We start from the raw sequence: 21,922 nt of genomic DNA on the forward strand, positions 1-21,922 counted from the left end.
GTCTCAGTCCCAGTTTCTGGTTCCAACCACCTGGATTTGCTGCTGTAATTGGCACAGTTCTTCAGCCAGGAGGTAGGCCTAATGAGTGAAATCAGCTGGCTGAGTTCATGGGTGGAAGAAACACAAGGCAGGACTTGGCATACGTGGCAATACTTTCTGACCCCTGGACTTTCCACCTCTGCTGATATCCAGAGTTAATTCCCTTAATTTTGATCGTATGACGTAGGTGAATCACAGGCAGGGACTTTTGTAAAGCTGGTCAAGCTGGCATAGGTGGGTTTTACAGCAGGGCGTAGATCAATATGCAACAGAAAACAATTACAGCCTAGATAATCCTGGAGGAAAAGTGAACCTGTTGCATTCGCGTTGTCACCGAATAATTGTACGCTGAAATCCGCAAACGCGAACCGTCCATCACGCCGATGGATAAACACCGAGTCACTTGCTGGCTGTTTATGATTTTCAGGTGGATGCGTTAAAGATGTTTATGATTGTCAGGTGAATGCGTTACAGATGTGGAATTCCTCCTGTTTCCTCAGCCCCTGCACTCTTATGAGAAGAGCATTCAGTACTGATCTGTTTTAGAGAAGCAATGTACCATATTACACAAGCGACGTACATATTTAATCTGTTTTACAGAGAAACAATATACCATAGTGCCCAGAGAACAGGGGCATATAGAATTGACCAGAATCTTACAAATAAGCAACATGCCAGATTGCATGGAGAGAACGGGCATGTAGAATTGATCTGTCTTACAGAGGAAAGAGGGAGTGGTTGAATGAGGTACTGGAGGGCTGTTTTGTGTTTTTCAAATGGGAGCTTCTGAACACAAGGAATGCTGTCCAGAGTGAGAATGCTGTCCATCTCTGGTGTATAATCCAGCTATGAGCAGCTTTAAATGACCAGCTACCTGCTGTTTCAAAGCCTAGCTTGTGCTGGTCAACCCATGTTGAGTATGGAGCTGGTCTGAACTGGTCAACCCTCTAAACCATGTGAAGCTGGGAGCTGGTCTGAACTGGTCAACCCTCTAAACCATGTGAAGCTGGGAGCTGGTCTGAACTGGTCAACCCTCTAAACCATGTGAAGCTGGGAGCTGGTCTGAACTGGTCAACCCTCTAAACCATGTGAAGCTGGGAGCTGGTCTGAACCAGTCAACCAGTTACCAGCTGTTTCAAAGTGTATCTTGAGCTGTTGCAGCGGGCAGTTTTTTCAGCAGGGATGTACACTGTGCATGTGGATCCATCCAGAACAGGGCACAAGACTGACCACGACACGGACTCAATCACGCCTCAGATCTCAGATTAGAATGCGTTCTGTGACCTCCCCTGGGATGTTGTGACGACGGACCCTCGTAAAAGTGTTGTCATTAAACAGAGAATATGATCCAAGCTTTATTGGCTCTCACGCTGAAACCATTTGCAAACATGAATCCGAGTTCATGCATGTACATGTAATCGCACGTACATGTCCCGACTTATACAAACATATGCATTCATAAACATGCACACAGACACTAGGACATGACTGCACATACAACACACACACACACACGGAACATGCCAAAGACAACGGTTGACCTCAGTCAGATAGTCGGTGCAGGATGGCTGAGAAAGAGCATCAGATGTGTAATAAGTTTAGTTCTGCATCATGGAACCCCATGGATGCACACCATACACTGTACTGGAATACACTGTGAGAAAATATTTTCTTTTTCCATTTCCCTTCCTTTCTTTTTAGTGTAGAGCCAACAAACTACAGTATCTGTGGTCAGAGCAGATATTATTTCCCCATTTCATTTGTAAGAAGAACCAGGGGCTTAAGGGCCTTTTTTCTTCCGATATTATTTTACCATTTCTATATATACTCTGTATTTCTTTTGTTTGTTTTGTCTGTGGTGATATTGTGAGGGGTTTCAGTGTCAGCTCTTTGTTCACAGTGTCTTTTTCTCCATACTGTTTTCTATTAGTTACAGTGGGGGTGACGCCATACATGGTTTTAAAATGTTTAGGACTCATGGCTCATTTTTCCCCTTGGTTATAAACAGTATTAAAGGGGACAGACTCACAGCAGGCCGTGACCCAGAACAGGGAAAGTGAGAACGTTCTGTTGTTTTGTGAAGGCAGCTTAGTTTGTTCAGAGAGTTAAGTGGTTTAGTTTGGCTTGGAGAGCACATCTTGGTGCCGTTTATCGGCGGTAATCATGCTCTTTGTTCTGCATAGCGATGACATCACAGGCTCCGTGTCATGTGATGTCGATGTAATAAATGTGTATTAAGAACTATAACCGTAACAATAATGATGTGAGCATTGACACTGCCGAAGAGCAACTTTGTGTAAATAGCCGGTGATGACATCTGCCGTTTTGCATGTGACGCCCTGTAAATTCGGATGGATTTGATTGGCTGCCAGCGTTTTATCGTTGAAAATCGCGTGAAAAAAGTGGTCATGGAAGTTTCATCATGGAAAGAATCGCTCTGAAAGTGATCCCAGCAATATCGTTAGTCACTGTCGTTGTTGGTATAGTTGTGGTGTGGACTCCAACATCTACTTCAGTTTATAGTTTTCGTTGTAGTTATCGTTCTTGGTGTGGACTAACCTATAACTTTTAGGGGATGTGATTTCTCCAGGTGTCTCTTGTCAGAGCCGGTAGAACCAGCAAGTTTATCTTGTTTGTCGATCGCACCTTCTTTGGGGGGTGCAGGCCAGGGGAGGGCCCTGGCCCCTCAAGCAGGAGACAGTTGGAGGTGCTTCCCTGTTCCGCACACATTAGCTCAGACATGGCCGCTGTTTGGGAGTGGTGTTAGTCCCACCTCAAGCCGCTGGCTCCACCTACCCCTTCCTCTCCATCACCCTTCCTACTTCTTTCTCCCCCTCTCCTCACTCCAGTTGGCTTATCGACGGGTCCAGTTGCCAGCAGGTACTAATCTGTCCGACTGGCAGGAGGCGGTGGCATCTGGCATTAAAACTACACTGGCACAGGGAGGGTGGGGCTCTGGCACCGCCAATCAACGGCTGCTATGGCGAGGAGGAAATGGTGGAACGGAAAAACAGATTAAACCACTACGGCGAGAGCCACTTTAGATGGAGGAGCGGCTATGTCACGCACTACCTGTGCAACGCCTCCAACGCAACAATTCACCTCAAACCACCAACGGGCAACCGGCCCCGACTTGTTTATAAGTGTATCAAACCAAAACTAGAATGAGGGAGAGTGGACAGGTGTTTAAATCATTTTGATGAGGAGAATGGGTCCAATAGCAAAATATTTGCGGTTTCGATCAACATTTCGTAAATGTACCCTGAAAGTACAGTAATATTCTCTTTGGGTACAAATGACTATAATTTCGGTACAAATGTATTATATATTGCTGGCTAAGTGTACAATTTTATGTACCTATAGGGTACTGCCCCAGCGACAAACATTTGTACCTTTTTAGGCGGTTTTTGTGATTGTGTTGGCAATTAGGGCCCTAGTCTTTCCGCCTGGGTTTTAAGAGGAGATATTTGGGGTTTGAATGTTCTCTCACCTTTTCCTTTGATAAGAGGGGGGGTTTAGCGATGGAGCCACAGGGGCCAGTGCTGCAGTGTAAGCAGTGGCTGGACGTTAGCGGTGAACACGTATGGAATTACCATCTCCCACATGGAGGATCATAGCAGAACCGTAATTCAGTTTCTGCAGATTTCTTTTCCGAAGGTGTTTTTGTTTCTTTGTGTGCTTTCCAGCAGCCATTTTAGTTTTTCTGAAACTACCCTTCAGTATTTGGGGTGTTCAGCCTTGCCCTGTGTGTTTACCACTTTGCTATGACCCCCTCTTGGGTGACACCACCACTGAATCCCCCCCCCCCCCCCCCCCGCCCCCATCTCTGTCATGTCAGGTACAGAGACACCGCGGCTAAATAAGCTGGGGAAGTAACCAAGCACAAAAATGACTTCTTTATTTATTAATTTATGTATTTATTTTTGGGCAGTCTTGCTCCTACAGATGGTGGCACTCCTCCTGTCTCCTGGCCTCTCCTTGGATGCAGACAGCACCCCCCCAACCCCCCCTCGCCCCCCCCAACACAATTAGAGTTATCGTCGGCAGCAATTAAACCGTCGCTTTCTGAAACCAACCGTATCCCAGCTGGCATCCTGTCGATAACAAGACTTCTCCAGGCCAAAAAGATGGCCGCCGATTTGGTAGCATTTTTTTGTTTATGTTCTTTCCTGGCCTGCTTGGGTGTGTGTTGTTGGGGCAGAAGTGTCAGGTGCGTATTACTCATGAGCGGGGACGTCCTGAATGTTCTTGTGTAGGTAGTCCGTCATTCGAGAACTAGTCATTCAGTTTTGATCTGGAGGGATCGGTGTGTGGTCACTGTTGTGTGGTGGCACAGTGATGGCCTGTTGAACATCGTTTTTGTCTTGCTCTCCGGCGGCCCTTTCCTATAGATTTTCTGTGCGTGTGCGTGTGCGTGTGCGTGTGTGTGTCTGTGTCTGTGTGTGTCCTGGAAATGGATTGCTTGATGAATGGGTTCCAACTGGTATCCGTCATGTGTCTGTTGACCTAATATTAAAGGCTGCAGGATCAAATTATCAGTCTGTTTTCCTTCTCCACATTAGTATTAGGTAAACATTTTTCAGGATTGCGAAAGAGTCCCGAGACAATGCACAGGTAAAGGAAATAAACCCAAAAAATATGAGCAGTTTCTTTACATTTCCTTTCTCATATAAAAGTATTTTATGCTGATAATGCTTTTTTTCTGACCAGTTTTCTTTGGAGGACTAGATTAAGACTTCATAGTTGTGCGTGCAGCGTCCCTTCCCAGCATGCATTGCCCCATCGCTGTCTGACTGTGGCTTCTTAAGCGTTCCCAGTATGCAGTCCGGAGTAGTGGGAATCTGAGCGCGCAGGAGAAAGAGCGTTTGACATGCTTTAAGCATGGGGGGGGAATGCCGTTCTGGGACGCGAAGAGTTATCCGTGAGGATCATTGACTGTGACCGTCCAGTGACAGACTCCGCTGTGACATTTGCAGACTAACCGCCGAGTGCTGGTGGGCTCCAGCGGGAAGCAGTGTGTCGGGCGACGCTGAGAGGCCTGTCGACCGCAAGGTTCTGCCTGTGACTGCTACCTGTTCTCTGGCCTTCTCCTTAATGGACGGGCTGTAATGCCAGTGTGTCCGTCCCCTTGCTCTGCCATGAAGGCGCATGATAACAGACCGGGGATGGACAGCTACTGTCGCACTTTCAGCTTCCTGACTTTAGAGATTTCGCTTAAAATCCCAAGTCTGAGAGTCTATGTTGATTTGGCAAGACACTCTGGAGTGTTTGTGGCCCCTGCAGTGTGAATCTGAATCGCCCCCATTTCAACCGTACATGCGTTATATCGCTGAAGGATTTGGAAAAGAAAGATGTGATTCCTGCAATCATATTGGTTCTAATATGTTATAGCGAGGCTACCCTGGTCAAGTGCTGTGAAGTCGTGATCAGTCTTGTGTTTCATTCTTATGTATGGACCACAAAAATGTAATGTTTTTTTTAAGTGATTGTCTGATTTTGAAAGTTTAATTTTAAGACTAAATTTAAGAGCAGAAATGCTAAGATTCTGTCAAGGATATTCACATTACAAAAAATATGGATGGATAACTGCCACACAATTTTTATATTTATATTTTTCGGTTCTTAAACAATGGTTTATTTTGCTTTCCAGATTTCCAAATAACCCCCTCCGCAGGATTTATGGATAAATAAAAAAATAAAAAAATAAATGGATAAAAATAAGATTGTAAGGTATTGATTCCCGGTTGGTGTGGGTTGGAAAAAAATAACTCATCTGTAATACGCAGAAAAGGAAAGAAAAAAACGGAGCAATAATTCAGGGCTATTGAGTGCCGTGCAGCTGAGAGCATCGATCCCGATCTGCTGTGCATGAGATCACAGGGGCAAACACGCAGGAACAAAAGAGGGAGGAGAGAGAGAAGGGAGGAGAGAGAGAAGGGAGGAGAGCATCGCATTCCTCCGCTCCGTGTTCCTCCCATCCCGTCAGCCCCTCAGACAGGCTGTCACTGCCTGTGAGATGATTGTCATAGTTAGTGTGCTGTTCGGCGGCCGGGGGCCTGAGTTTGACTGTGGCCCCTTGGCGTGGCTGGCCCTGCCGTGACCCCTCCCCCCACCCCCTCTTACCGTCACCGTGATCCGGTTTCACGGTGCCGGGAAGAGAGCCACCCTGAGTGAACGAGGGGGCAGGCAACCACAGAGACGCCCTCGACCCCCCGCGGCCTGGGTCTTGAGCCGCCCCGCCGTTTCCCGGGCAACGCTCGCTGCCCTGCCCGTTTCCTGGAAAGAAAAGAACAAAAAAATAGCATTCTGGAATTTTCTTGAAGTTTCGAAATTCTTTTTCTTTTTAAATTCTTAGCAGAATTGGAAATGTACGCTTATTTTTGTCCTGATATTTACGGTGGTCGTTTTTGTTTTTCTGCAGCGCCCCGTCAGTATTTTGGCCGTTCAGCCTCTCTCTCGGTGTGTAGCACTTCCCTGTGACCCCTGGGATGAATTTGGGTGAGACCACAGCCCCACCCCCCATACCTCACTCCCTCCGGTGTCCTTATTGGGAAATATGAAGAGCTGGGGGGGGTCTGGCTTCATGAAATTACAATGAGCATCGATCCGTGTGATCGCTAGGAATCCTTCAACTGCCGCGTGCAGGAGGAGACAGAGAAAACTGCTCATTTATTTATCGCCTCTGAGTTTCTAAGCCTTTTCATCTCATCTCATGTATTATCCCATCAACACATTCTGATTTGAGGGATGTTCAGTCACAGATTCAGAGTGTCCTATGACCCTTATTAAATATGTATTTCCCTTTGGACTTCAGACAAAAGGTCCCCAAACCTCAGGAACGGACGTGGGTTAGCGGCGGTTATTTTCTCACAACGCGATACTCCGGCTATGTTTCATACAGTATACTTCTTCAAGAATATCAACTTCTGGGAAATAAAGCAACCAATGTGTTTCAAAACCACAAAAAAAATAAAGAGAATAATGGCATTTTTATGTGACAGCACCGAACCGAAGGAGAAGAGAAAATCTCCAGCGCAATCCTCGTAGCTATTTCCGTCTGAAAACCAAACATTAATGCAGTCCACGGAGACCCATAAACCACACTTCTGTCCTAAATTAATGAGAGGACAACGGTGAAACAGTTAAGAACACAAATCTGGCTCTGCTATAAATACTCGCGGCCGTGCGGTTTGGGCAGCTCAGCGTTTGGGGGAGTCCGGTGGCGGGGGGCGCACACATGGGCCCCCCTGCCACCTCTCACTTCTCCATTTTCTCTCTTTCTTTTCTTTTTTTTGTTGGCCGCACATTTATGCATTTATGTATTTATATATTTTTTGTATCTACATGTTGCATATTGGGGTTTCGGTTTTCTAAATTAAAGCGGTCTGTTGTTTCTCGCTATTGTATGGAAGAAAAGGAAATTCTACAGTATATACAGTATGTTCTGTGCTCTCCCTATCTCTCTCTCTCTCTCTCTCTCCCCATATGATACATATCAATACTCCATATTAAATTAATAAATTATTGTTAGCAGTAGTATTAGTAGTAATATGTTTATTTTTTTGTGGTGGCTAATTGTACGCAGTATTACTAATTACAATATATCCATGGTTCCATGGTTATTTTAATATACAGTAATTGCCGGTACGGTAGAAGCGGTGTGTGTGAACAGTGCCTCGGGAATGTCAGCGGTTGAATGGCTGCCTGATTACCCGTAATGACACCTCACACAGACAGTTCTATTAGCATGCACGGCAGCGTGTTTACAGAGCGGAGCACCGCGCTAAACAAGGTCTTCAACACACCTCCACCCCCACTGTATCCCCATCTCCCTTTTGCTGAAGTGCGACTGAATGTCAGCGCAGTGCTTCCACATCACACAACAAAGCACAAACGCCGAGGAAGACCTTTCTTCACAACGCACTTAAATATTATTATTTGTTATTATTATGTATTTGCATTATTATTGTTGATTTTTAAACAGTTAGTATACAATCCAGTTCTCCAGGCAGATAAAGACGGACCCATTTTTCCCTGTAAGTGTGTACAATGTGATTGGGCAGTGTGTAGATTGGTGTAAGTGTGTGTTATGTGATTGGGCAGTGTGTAGATTGGTGTAAGTGTGTGTTATGTGATTGGGCAGTGTGTAGATTGGTGTAAGTGTGTGTTATATGATTGGGCAGTGTGTAGATTGGTGTAAGTGTGTGTTATGTGATTGGGCAGTGTGTAGATTGGTGTAAGTGTGTGTTATGTGATTGGGCAGTGTGTAGATTGGTGTAAGTGTGTGTTATGTTCTTGGGCAGTGTGTAGATTGGACTGAATCAGGAAATCAATAGCAATAAGAGGGTGCAAATGGAGCCTGATGTCTACAACTGCCGCCCAGCGTTTACACAGGGAGGGGGGGAGGGGGGGGGGTTAGTCTCTGTATCAGCTCTGTAATGGGGCTCTTACACCCCCCCCCCCATGCCCCACCCGGCTACGCAGCCTGGCAACCCTAATTACAGGAAGACCGTTTAGATATGATGTATGGTCATCCTCGGGGGCTGGTTTCCCTTCATGTTGATTTGGGGGGGTCTGGTCATTCACAACACTGCTCTTGCCCCCGTCACTTCTTCAACCGCTTGAATTTTTACATTCCCCCTCCCTTCAGTAAATTCAGGGGTTTACATGTCAGCTGAGACTGTTCAGTTTCAGAGATTGAAAGAGCTTAACACAAGGCTTTGTGTTTTCAGTCTTAGGTCTAAATATGACATGTTTTATACAGTATACTCTGTGTGTGTGTGTGTGTGTGTGTGTGTGTGTGTTCCTTTACACTGATATGTTGTGTGTATGTGTATGTGTATGTGTGTGTGTGTGTGTGTTCCTTTACACTGATATGTTGTGTGTATGTGTGTGTGTGTGTGTGTGTTCCTTTACACTGATATGTTGTGTGTATGTGTATGTGTGTGTGTGTATGTGTGTATGTGTGAGTGTGTGTGTGTGTATATGTGTGTATGTGTATGTGTGAGTGTGTGTGTGTGTGTGTGTGTGTGTGTGAGTGTGAGTATGTGTGTGTGTGTGTGTGAGTGTGAGTATGTGTGTGTGTGTGTGTGTGTGTGTATGTGTGTATGTGTGTATATGTGTGTGTGTGTGTGTGTGTGCGTGTGAGTGTGTATGTGTGTATGTGTGAGTGTGTGTGTGTGTGTGTATGTGTGTATATGTGTGTGTGTGTGCGTGTGAGTGTGTATGTGTGTATGTGTATGTGTGAGTGTGTGTGTGTGTGTGTATATGTGTGTGTGTGTGTGTGTGTGTGTGTGTGTGTGTATGTATGTGTGTGTACTGTTGCAGCACAGTATCTCCGGCTTATTGACTGTCCCACATCAGTCAGGCAGCTTCTGCAGGTCTGTCTGTCCCTCAGTGCGGAGCCTGAGACAGTGGAGTGTGGGTTCATCACAGAGCTGGGCCTCGCTCCTAATTGGGCCACCGTGTACCGCACATTCACCTCCCCCCCAGAACAAACACTGGGAGGAAAAGTACCTAGCTTTCACACGCAGCGTTCATCTTCAACACCTCCTCTCCCCCGCTCACCTCCACGCCCTCTCAATTACAGCTCCCTCCATCCTCCTCTCTCTGTATCTCTGTCTCTCTCTCTCTCCTTCCCTCTTCCCTCTCTTTCTCTCTCTCTCTCTCTCCCCGTTCTCTCGCTCCGTGCCTTCTCCCTAAGGAGCGGCTGCTGGTGTGGAGCTTTAATGAATCGCTGAGAAGTACCCCCTCATACACACGCACGCCACACACACACACGCACACACACACACTCTCTGGGCCCTAAGGGAGCTAGCACTGGACCACAACAGACAAACACACAAACGAAACAGAAGAAAGGGTCATTGTTTTAGTGTCACAGCGCAGAGAGGCGCCTGGACGAAGGCTGGGGAGGGTTATGAAAACAGGAACAAGAGGGGGGGGGGGGTGTTTGGCTCAGTGTGACCCATATCGCGTTCCTTTTTAAATATTGGGCTACGGCTCAGTCTCCCATTACTGTTAACAGAAGCGGGCCTAAGTCCCCAAAAATCCCAGTGTGGATTCTTCCTCATGTCAAAGGATTTGTGTCTTAGAGAGAGGTCTTTTATTTCTTTGGGGGGGATCCAGGAGTATTTGTCAAAGTTTTGGCAAAACCTCTTAAACAAGCACATTCAGGTATAGAGCAGGGCGGCTCAACCCTGTTCCTGGAGATCTACTATCCTGTAGGTTCTCACTCCAACCCAAACAAAGCACACCTCGTCCAACAGCTAGAGATCTCATTGAGATGCTGATCAGTAGAATCAGGGCCAAAGGGTTGAGATGAAAACAGGACAGCAGATCTTCAGCAGTCGGACTGGGCACATTAATACACGTCTGATATCGTGGGTGTACTGTGAGTGAAGTGTCATTGGCAGGAGATGGGCAAGATAGCCCCTGCCCCGTACAGCCACACCCACTCCCTTAGTCCATTGGCTACCAGCAATCCATCATGTGATTTGTGGTTGTGGCGGCTTAACTTGTCAGCTTCTGACAAGTTAAAATAAAGTTGTTGTGTGTCTTTACATGTTCAGGCAAAACCAGTCAACATTCAAGAACGATGGACCTGCCCACAGCTCTGACTGGCCATCCCAAATTGGGGAGAAACGTTCTGCAGCCTGGTCATATATGGAGTTCCCATAATCCTCTTTGAGGTTTTTCATAGAACAATATGTTTATAACAACAAAATGCCTTTGCTGTAGCGTCGACTTCCGACGGTTTTTTGCATGCTAATGGCGTTCGCCGGTCCAACAGTTCTGCCTGACACATGCGTGTCTCGTGTCATCTCAACCCGTAAAACGTGCCCCCCCCCCCCCCCCACCTCCAGTTTGACTGACAGCCTTTTACATCCTGTTTCTGACAACATAACGGGTTTTGTCCTAGTAATTGCGTCGCTAAATGCGAAATAAAAATTTCGAATCCTTTCAAATCCTCCGATTATCGAGCCATCACCGTTTTTTTCCGCACTTACTCATACAAACAACGGCAAACGTCCTTTCCTCCGGAATGTAAAATGGCTTCCATTAGCGTGATGGCGTATTTAAAACCAGCCCGCCTCCTAAGTCATGGCTGCTTTGGCTTTGATGCGATGCTTTTAACGGCAAAATACTTTTTTGCCATCAGGCGATAGAAGCTGCATTATGGCCTGATGATCGCACAAGATGAATTATTAACACAAATTGGTGGTTCGTGTATTGCCATTTATGGATTGGAGTTTGAAATTGTGTTCCACTATCTCCGTCTTCAAACCGGGAATCGATTTGCTCGGTAGATTCATTTATGCATTTTGAATTGTGTTCAGCAAATGAAAACAATTTGTATGCTATTTTTACAGATTTAGATTGAAGAAATCTGCTCTCTTTATGGTTATTCATTGAAGCTGATATAGTGCCTTAAGGGTTGCCAAGGAAACAATTCCTGACCTAGAGGTCAGGTAGAATCCCTCTTTGCTATCTTGTTTTTTTTTTTTTTGCATCATCATTAAAGGTTAATGTGACAAGTCTTTCGCACACAGTAGTAGAGTAATGGTGTTTTTTCTTCTGTGGTTTTTAACGCCTGTGTCCCCTGTGTTTCGTTGGTCCTCCAGCGCTGAACGAGCCCACCATTGACTATGGCTTCCAGAGGCTGCAGAAGGTCATCCCACGTCACCCCGGAGACCCGGAGCGCTTACCGAAGGTATGGAACGGCCCTTCTGCTTCCCTCCAATCCCAGCGCTCCCCCCACCACTCCCCCGCACCCCTCCCCCTGCCTGCCGTGGGGCGGGTGGGGTAATTGGGGGAACTGTGAGGTTTTACCCAGAAGAGCGCGGAGGTCTGATTGTGCAAGCCACCGCAAGTCCCGGGCCAGAGTTAGACCCACAGGGCCGCTCTGGCTATTGGGTCACAGCTTTTATTTCTGTGTGTGGGAGAGATCAGTGCTGGCCTTTGTCCTTCAGAGAGGAAAGTGATGATATTGTGTGTGTATGTGTGTGTGTGTGTGTGTGTGTGTTTCAGATTGGATGTGTGTGACTGTAGAGAGCAATGTCTCCGTTAGTGTGTAAAATGTGTGTGCGCACGCTTGTGCATTGGATGTGCGTGACCGTAGAGTGTAATGCTTCCATTAGTGGGTAAGACCTGTGCGTGTGCGTGTGTGTGCGTGCCTTCATGTGTGTGTGTGTGTGTGTGTGTGCGTGCATGCCTTCGTCTGTGTGTGTGTGTGTGTGTGTGTGTGTTTTGTATTGGATGTGCGTGACCGTGCAGTTACACTACATCAGCGGGCAGAATTATTATTTTGCGCTGGAAGGAAATGAGTTTCAGCCTCGCAGCTTGTGTGGATTTTTTTCTCCAAACACAACACTGCCCTGACAGCTCTCTCTCACCCGCGAACGCTGTGACATTAAACACCACGCTGACATCAAACATCACACTGTGACATCAAACATCACGCTGTGACATCAAACACCACGCTGACATCAAACATCACACTGTGACATCAAACATCACACTGTGACATCAAACACCACGCTGACATCAAACATCACACTGTGACATCAAACATCACGCTGTGACATCAAACACCACACTGTGACATCAAACACCATGCTGACATCAAACACCATACTGTAACATCAAACACCATGCTGTGACATCACACACCACGCTGTGACATCACACACCATGCTGTGACATCACACATCACACTGTGACATCAAACACCATGCTGTGACATCAAACATCACGCTGTGACATCAAACACCATGCTGTGACATCAAACATCACGCTGTGACATCACACGCATACACATGCACATACACATAGACAGTCACACATACACACATGCACACATGCACACATGCACATTCACATAGACACATAGACAGTCACACATGCACATTCACATAGACACATAGACAGTCACACATGCACGTTCACATAGACACATAGACAGTCACACATGCACATTCACATAGACACATAGACAGTCACACACACACACGCACACACACACACACACACACACACACACCCTCAGCCCTTATTAAAACCCTGCCCAGCTCTGTGCACGCAGGGAGATTTAGCGGGAAATGCATTCGAGGACAAAAAGAGCTATTTATGTATGTTGTGGGCCGTGTTGTTCCCTCCGTGTAAATTGATCCTGGGGGAGTAATAAACACACGGCGCTTCATCACGTTCCCGTGTCCCATACCCCCAGGGCCTGGGCGCACAGCGGCGGGTAATAGAGTAAAAAAAGAGTCATTACAGGACGTCAGTCGCGCTGGTGCCACGCCGCCCCCCCCCCCCCCCCCAGAGCACTGACCCTCCAGCGCCCAGGCCCCCCTCACATCTACCCTGCGGAGACGTCCTGTTCTGTCACATCCAAAACCACGTCCAGGTCCTCTGTGGGTCCTCTTCAACACGTCCAGGCCCTCTGTGGGTCCCCTGTGGGTCCACTGTGGGTCCTCTGTACAGGGCCCCGGTATCTGTGTTAATGATATGCCGTGTAGAGCAGCAGGACCTGGGCAGGTGTGTGTCTGTGTGTCCGACGTTTATCTGACATGCTTTGGGTGTGTATGTTTGCCATGAAGGCATTGTGTGTATGCCGTCCTAATGGGGCTGTACAGTGTATGTTGCCTGAAGTGAACCCTGATGCAGTACTGTCCTAGTAACCAGCGGTGTTTGTGTGCATGTGTGTGTGTGTGTGTGTGCGTGTGCGTGCGCGTGTGTGTGTGTGTGTGTGTGTGTGCGTGTGTGTGGGTTTTGGGCGTGGGCGTGTACGTGTGTGTGTGTGTGTCTGTGTGTGTGTGTGAAATGGTAGAGCACTCATGTTTTAATCTCCCAGTCTTGCACTGGCCTTGTTGTGAGGCGTGACTCCTCTTGTCTAACGGGTTTGCAGGAGGTCACTATTGCGTCGCTTTCTGTTGTGTCACATCAGGGGAGTTTGGGGGAGGTGTGGGGGAGTTTGGGGAGGTGGGGGGGAGTTTGGGGTGGTGGGGGGGAATTTGGGGAGGTGGGGTGGAGTTCAGGGAGGTGGGGGGGAGTTTGGGGAGGTGTGGGGGAGTTTGGGGAGGTGGGGGGGAGTTTGGGGGGTGGGGGTGAGGGGGAGTTGGCTCGGTGCGTGTCTGCGGTTAGAGACAGAACTCTAACTCTCAGTGTTGAGAGAGGTCAGGAGAACGCCAGGCCCTCCCCACACTCTGCTCCACCCCCCACCCCTTCCTTACCCATAACTCCCCAGGCCGATGGCATGGTCCGGGCCCAGGTTCGATCGATGGATTCAGGGGTGGAGAAACAGAGGAGAAACGCTGCTGAAGTTTCAGGGGTGGAGACACCGGCCGCATATCTGAGGGGAATCAGACAGTCTGGGCCCACTCTGAAACAGTAACCCGGGAGACACCTGCTGCTGTTAGGAGGGGGAGTATCGATTCCATATTATACACTGTAAAAACTTTTTTCAAAATAGCTACATTTGGCAAAACTTTTACTGTGTAACTAACAGTAACACTATGTTACGGGAAGCATATAGTAGCATTTACTGTACAGTTGTACGGTATATTATTTACATTTCGGCTGTTTACAATTTCGTACTTTTGCTATTTTACAGACTTTTACTGTAAAGTTCCGACATTTTACGGTATACTTCTTAAGCAGTGTCTGAGAGGAGGTGGGGCTGATAGACGGCTGCTGATGGGACCTGTGTCTTCTCAGAGACAGCTGTGTACAGTATTAATAAGACCTGGGTCATACACATCATTGTTTTGGATTTTAATACTTTTCTGTGTCCGAATGATCGTGCCTGGTGCAATTCAGGGGACCAGATGTGGATCAGAAGTTGGGGACTACACTTTTTAAGACTGTTTCAAGGGTTCCAATACATGAGACACACTGTAAAGTGTAGATAATTATTTGAAAACTATTTTATATTTGACCCAGGCCTGGTGTTAGCCCTTGTCTTCTATTTATTTATTAGCATTTTTGAAAAGGTTAGCCTGGGTGAAATATACCTAGCACATTATTGGCATTTGAAAGCTATACAGAAATTAAATGTATGCAAAAATATTCAATATATATTATCGTTATCTCATTTCCAAACAATGTGAACAATATATATGGTTAATGGGTGCCATTTACCTCGCCTGGATCACAGTTAGCAATGAAAGTGTCATTCACTTGTGATGAAGATGTGATTTATACAAAATAATCTTCTATAATGAAGGCACGGGGGACATAAATCATATTTATCTGTGAAAAATTAAAATGAAACAAGGTTTTCATGGCGTAGATTATTGATATTTATTGTTTCGAACTGACATTCCTCAATGATTTTTCATCTTTGTCTTATTATATTCAAAGAAGCCATACAGGCAAAAACACATAAAACAAATACAGAGGAACAACAAATAGAAAATGCAAAGCAATAACGAAAACTTACACTGGTTATGAAATTCATATCTCAAAAATGTTGTTCCTCTTTTTGTAAAACTTTAAAATGGGTCAATTTGACACAATTTGACCCAAACCCAACACAAGGGTTAAAACCAGCCAGGGACTGAGTGAGAAACCCAAGCCTTACATCACACATTAACGCAGTTTCACACGTTCCTACAGATAGTGTTTCACACATCTATGCAGATACTGTCACGCACGTTTATGCAGATTGTGTTTCTCACATTTACTGTATACTGGTCATACAGATAGTGTTTCAAATGTTTATCCTCAATGTGAAACCGCAGTGGACTCAGGCCTTGCTGTAATATTATTCTGGAAGGAGATCACTAGTTTTCCGGATTAGTATAGGTTATGTGATGTAGGAGGGTCTTTGTTCTCTCTCTCTCTCTCTCTCTCTCTCTCTCTCTCTCTCTCTCTCTCTCTCCCTCTCCCTTCTATCTTTCTTTCTTTTTCTCTCTCTTTCTCTTTCTCTTTCTTTCTCTCTCTCCCTCTCTCTCCCTCCCTCTTTATCTCGCTCTATCTCTCCCGCTCCCTCCCTCCCTCTCTCTCTCTCTCTCTCTCTCTCTCTCTCCCTCTCTCTCCCTCCCTCTTTCTCTCCCGCTCCCTCCCTCTCTCTCTCTCTCTCTCTCTCTCTCTCTCTCTACTCTGGATGCCGTGTGCCATATGGCCTTTGACTGTTCAGCACATCGGCGTCCATCTGGGGGTGTGGCAGCTGTGACTCGAAGGCATGCTTCCACGCGATGATGTCATCCTCTCCAGTAACCGCCAGGTCACCCTGGAAACTATCCCTCACCCACATCCATCTCCAGTGTTTAGATCTGTAGCACTGGTTGTCTGGGCGTAGACAAACACAAGAAAACAATGCACAGAACTTGCACATGGAACATAGCACAGACACTCCTTTGTGATGCAATAATCGGGTAAAACAGTGCAGACAGCCTTTGTGACATAATTTGATTTGTGCAGTAAAAGTGTTCAATCTTTCACATAAAACAGTGTGGCTGGCCATTGTGACATCACTCATCGTTGGTACAGTGAAAGTGTTCCAGTTGGCCATTGTGACATCACTAATCATTTGGCAGTACGACTGTTCCAGTCTTTCAAGTAAAACAGTGTGGATGGCCATTGTGACATCATTCATCATTTGTGCAGTGGAAGTGTTCCAGTTGGCCATTGTGACATCACTCATCATTTGTGCAGTGGAAGTGTTCCAGTCTTTTGAGTGAGGCTGTTCTGTTGAGTCTCTGTGCTCTAACACTAGAGTGTTACCCGCACCGCTGTGCTGTGACAGAGACTGAGAGAGGCGGGCCCCTTCTGTCGTTTTCACGGCGGTGTTTCCGCCGCGAGCTGGGGGACACTGCAGCGCGTCTCACTCCATTAGCTCACATTAACCTCAAATTTACAGCATCAGCAGTGTGTGCTGGGAACAGGGCCAGCCACTGTCACACACACACACACACATACAGAGACACACACACACACACACACACACACAGAGACACGCACACACACACGTACGTACAGAGACACGCACACACACAGACACGTACATACAGAGACACGCACACACACACACACATACATACAGAGACACGCACACACACACACATGTACATACAGAGACATGCACACACACACATGTACATACAGAGACATGCACACACACACACGTACATACAGAGACATGCACACACACGTACATACAGAGACACGCACACACACACACGTACATACAGAGACACGCACACACACGCATACAGAGACACACACACACACGTACATACAGAGACACACACACACGTACATACAGAGACACGCACACACACACGTACATACGGAGACACGCACACACACACACGTACATACAGAGACACGCACACACACACACACGTACATACAGAGACACGCACACACACACACGTACATACAGAGACACGCACACACATACATACAGAGACACGCACACACACACACATACAGAGACACGCACACACACACACACGTACATACAGAGACACGCACACACGTACATACAGAGACACGCACACACACACTCACACACACGTACATACAGAGACATGCACACACACACGCACATACAGAGACACGCACGCACACACACACACATGTACATACAGAGACACACACACACGCATACAGAGACACGCACACACACATACACCACTGACAAACACAGACTGTGCACGCACGCACACACACACACCCTTCCCCTCCCTTCCTCTGCACCCACTAAGAAACACACACAAAGCCTCTGAACCCGTGGCAATTAGCCGCTTGTCTTAATTCGCTGTCTCGTTACATGAAGCCCCCGGCTCCACTGACGTGTGAATTAGCGCACTGGTTAATATTCAGCTTTGTTTGTGGCTGTAATGTATCTGTCTGCTGACAGGGGTGTTTGGTGCGTGTGTGTGTGTGTGTGTGTGCGTTTTAATTAAAGCGGCACTCAGAGATCTCTGCGGCCACCAGACTGATGTCAGTCTTGAGATAGTGGATGATGTCAGCGCTGACATCACTGAGGTACTCTTCCTGGAACTATCCCTGTCGTCAGGGTTACCACCCTCCTCATGACTGTAGCTAACCCAGCGAGACATGTCCTTTTTCCCACAATGCACTGTGGGTGCCAGTGGGCTCTGCGGGTGTCCATTGATGCCTCTGTTGTGGCACGCTCTTGTCCGTCAGTCTTGGGAAAAACCCTCCCATCGGTCCATAGCTGCAACCCCTTCTCCACTCCAGCGAAGATGGCAATCCCACCTATTAGTTTCTGCTTTCAGCTAGCCATACAAGAGGTCAGGAAAGTGCAATGAGCATGTGTATTTATGCATGTCTACTGTTCCTCTCTGTGATAAGCATTCAATGTCGAGACACTGCACATGTGTGATTGTGTACATCTGCCAAATAAACTGCTTTTTTCTCTGCATTAATAGTATGGAGTACGGAGTCGGTCTGAACTGGTCAACCAGCTACCAGCCAACCTAGCTTCAGCTGTTTTTTTCAGCAGGGTCCATTTAATATGTAACAATTTCGGCTATCCAACGACTCGTGCAAACCCAACAAGGACTAGAAAGGAGTAACAGCTCATTGTAAGAAACTTTCCCATAGGGACCCATTGTCAAAAACATAAATGCGGGTGTCTGCATAAGCAGATATAGGAGCAGGTCAGTTTAGTCCCTAGGTTGGACCTCGGCTCCTCTCTGACTGCAGGGAGCGTGTGCGGGACCGTGCGGGGAGGCCTTCGTGTTAGCCGGGTTGCCAGGTTAGATGAGAAGCTTTCAGAGATCCCTCCTCAGTGCTGAGGCTTGTGCTCCGTTCTCCCCCAATGTCCCCAGAAGCCTACAGAGCAGGCCTCAGTGTGCGTCGCCTGTCACTCATTTCACATGTTTTCTGTTGCCGTGGAAGCTGCCCTGCCCTCCCTCGAGGGCGAACATCAACGGCAGCCCCTGTTTTTACCGGAAAATACTCAACTGCCTCACAGCTGCCGTCCTGGAGGAAGTGTGGTGGCGTGTGTGTCTGCTGTAGCTGTGTGTGTGTACGTGTGTATGCGTGTTGAGTGTACATGTGTGTTCACATGTGTGTGTGAGTTTGTATGAGAGAGACACCGTGCTTACACAGTGCTTACGTCGTCGGTGTGTTGATGTGTTTTTTTTTGTGTGCGTGTGTGCGTGTGTGGGTGTGTGTGCGTGTGTGTGTGGGTGTGTATGTGTGCGCGCATGTGTGTGTGTGTGCGTGTGTGTGTATACGTGTGCGCGTATGTGTGTGCGTGTGTGTGCATGTTTGTGTGTGTGTGTGGGTGTGTATGTGTGCGCGCATGTGTGTGTGTGTGTGTGCGTGTGTGGGTGTGTATGTGTGCGTGTGTGTGTGTGTGTGTGTATGTATGTTGGGGGGGTTGGGCATTGTGTCAGCATTTCCCTGACGTGAGGACAGGTGCACTGTGTTATTCTTCATAAAAAGATAAAAAGCTCACAAAGTAGCGAGCTAACAGCTTGGGCTTCCCAAACAGGCTAAGCAAGCTTCGAAGTTTCAACCTGATGTCTTTTTCATTTTGGCCATTTCAAGGCCAGTCCCCCCCCCCTACTCTTTGGCTCTCTGAGGTTTTAATTCGGTGACCGACCCCCTCCCCCTCCCCCCGGCCACCCCCCGGCCCGCCCCCCCCCGGGCCGTTGCCCAGGTAATCCATCACCGTGACGGCAGCTGTCCAGCGACGCCCTCTCCCAGGTTAGCGGATCGAAGGCTCCGCTGCTCGCACTGTATTAAGGTTCGCCCGGCGGTAATTGAGTCGCGGGAAAGAAGGCGGGGGGGCGGGGGGGCAGGTGGGGGGGTGGGGTGGACGCCTGAGTCGAGAGAGACGGAGGAAGGGAGGAACAGGAAGACCGGGCAGCAAAGAGAAAGAAGGCTCTTTCCTTTCTTTCTTGCCGTTCTGACTTTTCTGTGAGACGTGGTGGGTGTCCGGTGTTGGGGTGGTTTGGATTTTCCATGATGTCCGGTGTTCCGGTTAGTTGGGAGTTTCTGTGGCACCTCATGATCAGTTGGTTGGGAATTTCCATGATTCCCGGTATTCCGGTGATGCCGGTGTTGGGTTGGATTGGATTTCCTATGATGTTCCGGTGATGCCGGTGTTGGGTCGGTTGGGATTGATGGATGGGAAGCCTCCTTTGCCTCAGCTTTTGTTTGTTTCTTTCTTCATTTTTTGGCTTTTTGTTTCTTTCTTCTCAGTGGTCCTCCCTCCCCCCTGCCCCTCCACTCCGCACCCCCCCGACCCACCCCCCACCCCTGATATTAACAGCATCCCGTTTTTTGGCCCGATTGTTCATTTTGGCTCTATTGATTCCCTTTATTGAGGCAATAACAGTTTGTTGACGCCATTTCTCTCCAAACCTGGGCTATACTGCGAAGAGGGGGGTCGGTGATCTCAGATTGTCTGTCCAAAGGACCTCTACTCTCCCCTCTCCTAATCTAATCTAATCACTCATGCATTTATACCCCCACCCGCCCACCCCCTGGACTCCACACACACACACACGCACACACACACACACGCACACACGCAATCCCTGCCCAGTGTATTTTGTGTAGAAAGGTGTTTACTTAAGTTAATCTTATTCCTACAGTTTAGATTTAAAAAGCACACATAAAGTGCTCCAGGTATAAGCCAGTGATGAGCGTTAAAAGAAAAGGTGAAATCGCACGGCGGTCGTTTTACACTGGGAAACGGAGCCGTGTAGCGCAGCCGGCTCACAGACAAAGCGGCGGTCAGGCGGTCAGGCGGTCGGAGAGACAGACCGGTCACAGCAGACGGTGTAGCGGTCCGTGTGAGGGGATTATCCTAAACCCTCCACTCCTGACTGCTCAGTGAACATTCTCTCTTCTGGGGAGAGCGTCCGGGCTCCATCCCTCTGGCCCGGGTTCAGAGAGCTCAATCTGTGGCCCTTTTCGGCTCCCCTTTCCCCGCTTTTCCCCTGTTTATTTACTTTCTTTTTTTACGAGCTCACACCCCACTGAGAGCTCTGGGGTCTATTTCCAGGCAGCCTCTGGTACCAGATGAACACAGAGGCACTGACCTCTACCCTATGGACAAAGGACAACAATAACAGCAAAGAACAACGATTCCACCAAATGTTATGAGGTTTCTCTTAGGGCACGGCTGCCCAACCCTGTTCTTGGAGTTCTACCAAAGAAAATAACTCTGAACACATGCTGAACTTCATACATTTTGTGTGTAAGTTTACAATTTTGTCCATGTTTTTCATGATGTTCCGGCTTTAACCTTTACTTACAGTCCCTCTTAACACAGGGCCGCCCAACCACAGGGGAGATCAACCTTTCTGTAGGTTTTCACTCCAACCCTAACAAAGCACTTTATGTGATGGGCTCAAGTGAAACTATGCACATACATGTACACATTAATATGAATTAGTTCATTGGAAGGAAATAATTGTTTTGGTTACAAAATGGCGCCTTGCCTCTCCTTGCCACTGTGTAGAGAACACAGGGGTGAGGTGAGGGGTGCAGGAGGTGTGTCCATCCTCCTGTCGTCTTCAGACAGACCCTGACGTGCCAGGGTGCTATCGACTGCCTGGCGGTAACCTTTGCGTCCGCGGGATGATGTATGAATTATGCAGAGTGCGGATGCTGGAGACAGAGCACCGTGACGGATGGGCGCGATCCAGCCAAGGGTGGGGGAGGGGCAGGGGCCGCGGGCGGGGGAAGGGTCGGGCTGCCGTTTGGGGTTGGGGAAAGGACTGGCCCTTCTGGTGAAAATGATTCTGTTATTTTCCATGGAAGGTAAATATGTGTGTGTGTGTCTGAGTATGTGGGTGTGTGTGTGTGTGTGTGTGTGTGTTTGTATGTCCTTCACAGAGGCCCTGTGGGGTGTGTGTCTGTGTCAGTGACACGCTCAGCTAGGCCC

The 21,922-nt window shown here is 47.7% G+C and overlaps 1 protein-coding gene across 8 annotated transcripts in view; it reads left to right on the top strand.

Moving 5' to 3' along the window:
* Positions 1–21,922, top strand: part of LOC133132607 (transcription factor COE1-A) — a 156,223-nt gene that overhangs the window by 112,976 nt on the left and 21,325 nt on the right. For all 8 annotated transcript variants that reach the window (XM_061248128.1, XM_061248132.1, XM_061248131.1 and 5 more), the window contains one exon: positions 11,664–11,752. In XM_061248128.1, the coding sequence (XP_061104112.1) occupies positions 11,664–11,752 (89 nt within the window). The remainder of the gene's footprint in view (positions 1–11,663; positions 11,753–21,922) is intronic.

The sequence above is a fragment of the Conger conger genome, chromosome 7 (assembly GCF_963514075.1).
Source record: "Conger conger chromosome 7, fConCon1.1, whole genome shotgun sequence".
Taxonomy (NCBI): Eukaryota; Metazoa; Chordata; class Actinopteri; order Anguilliformes; family Congridae; genus Conger; species Conger conger.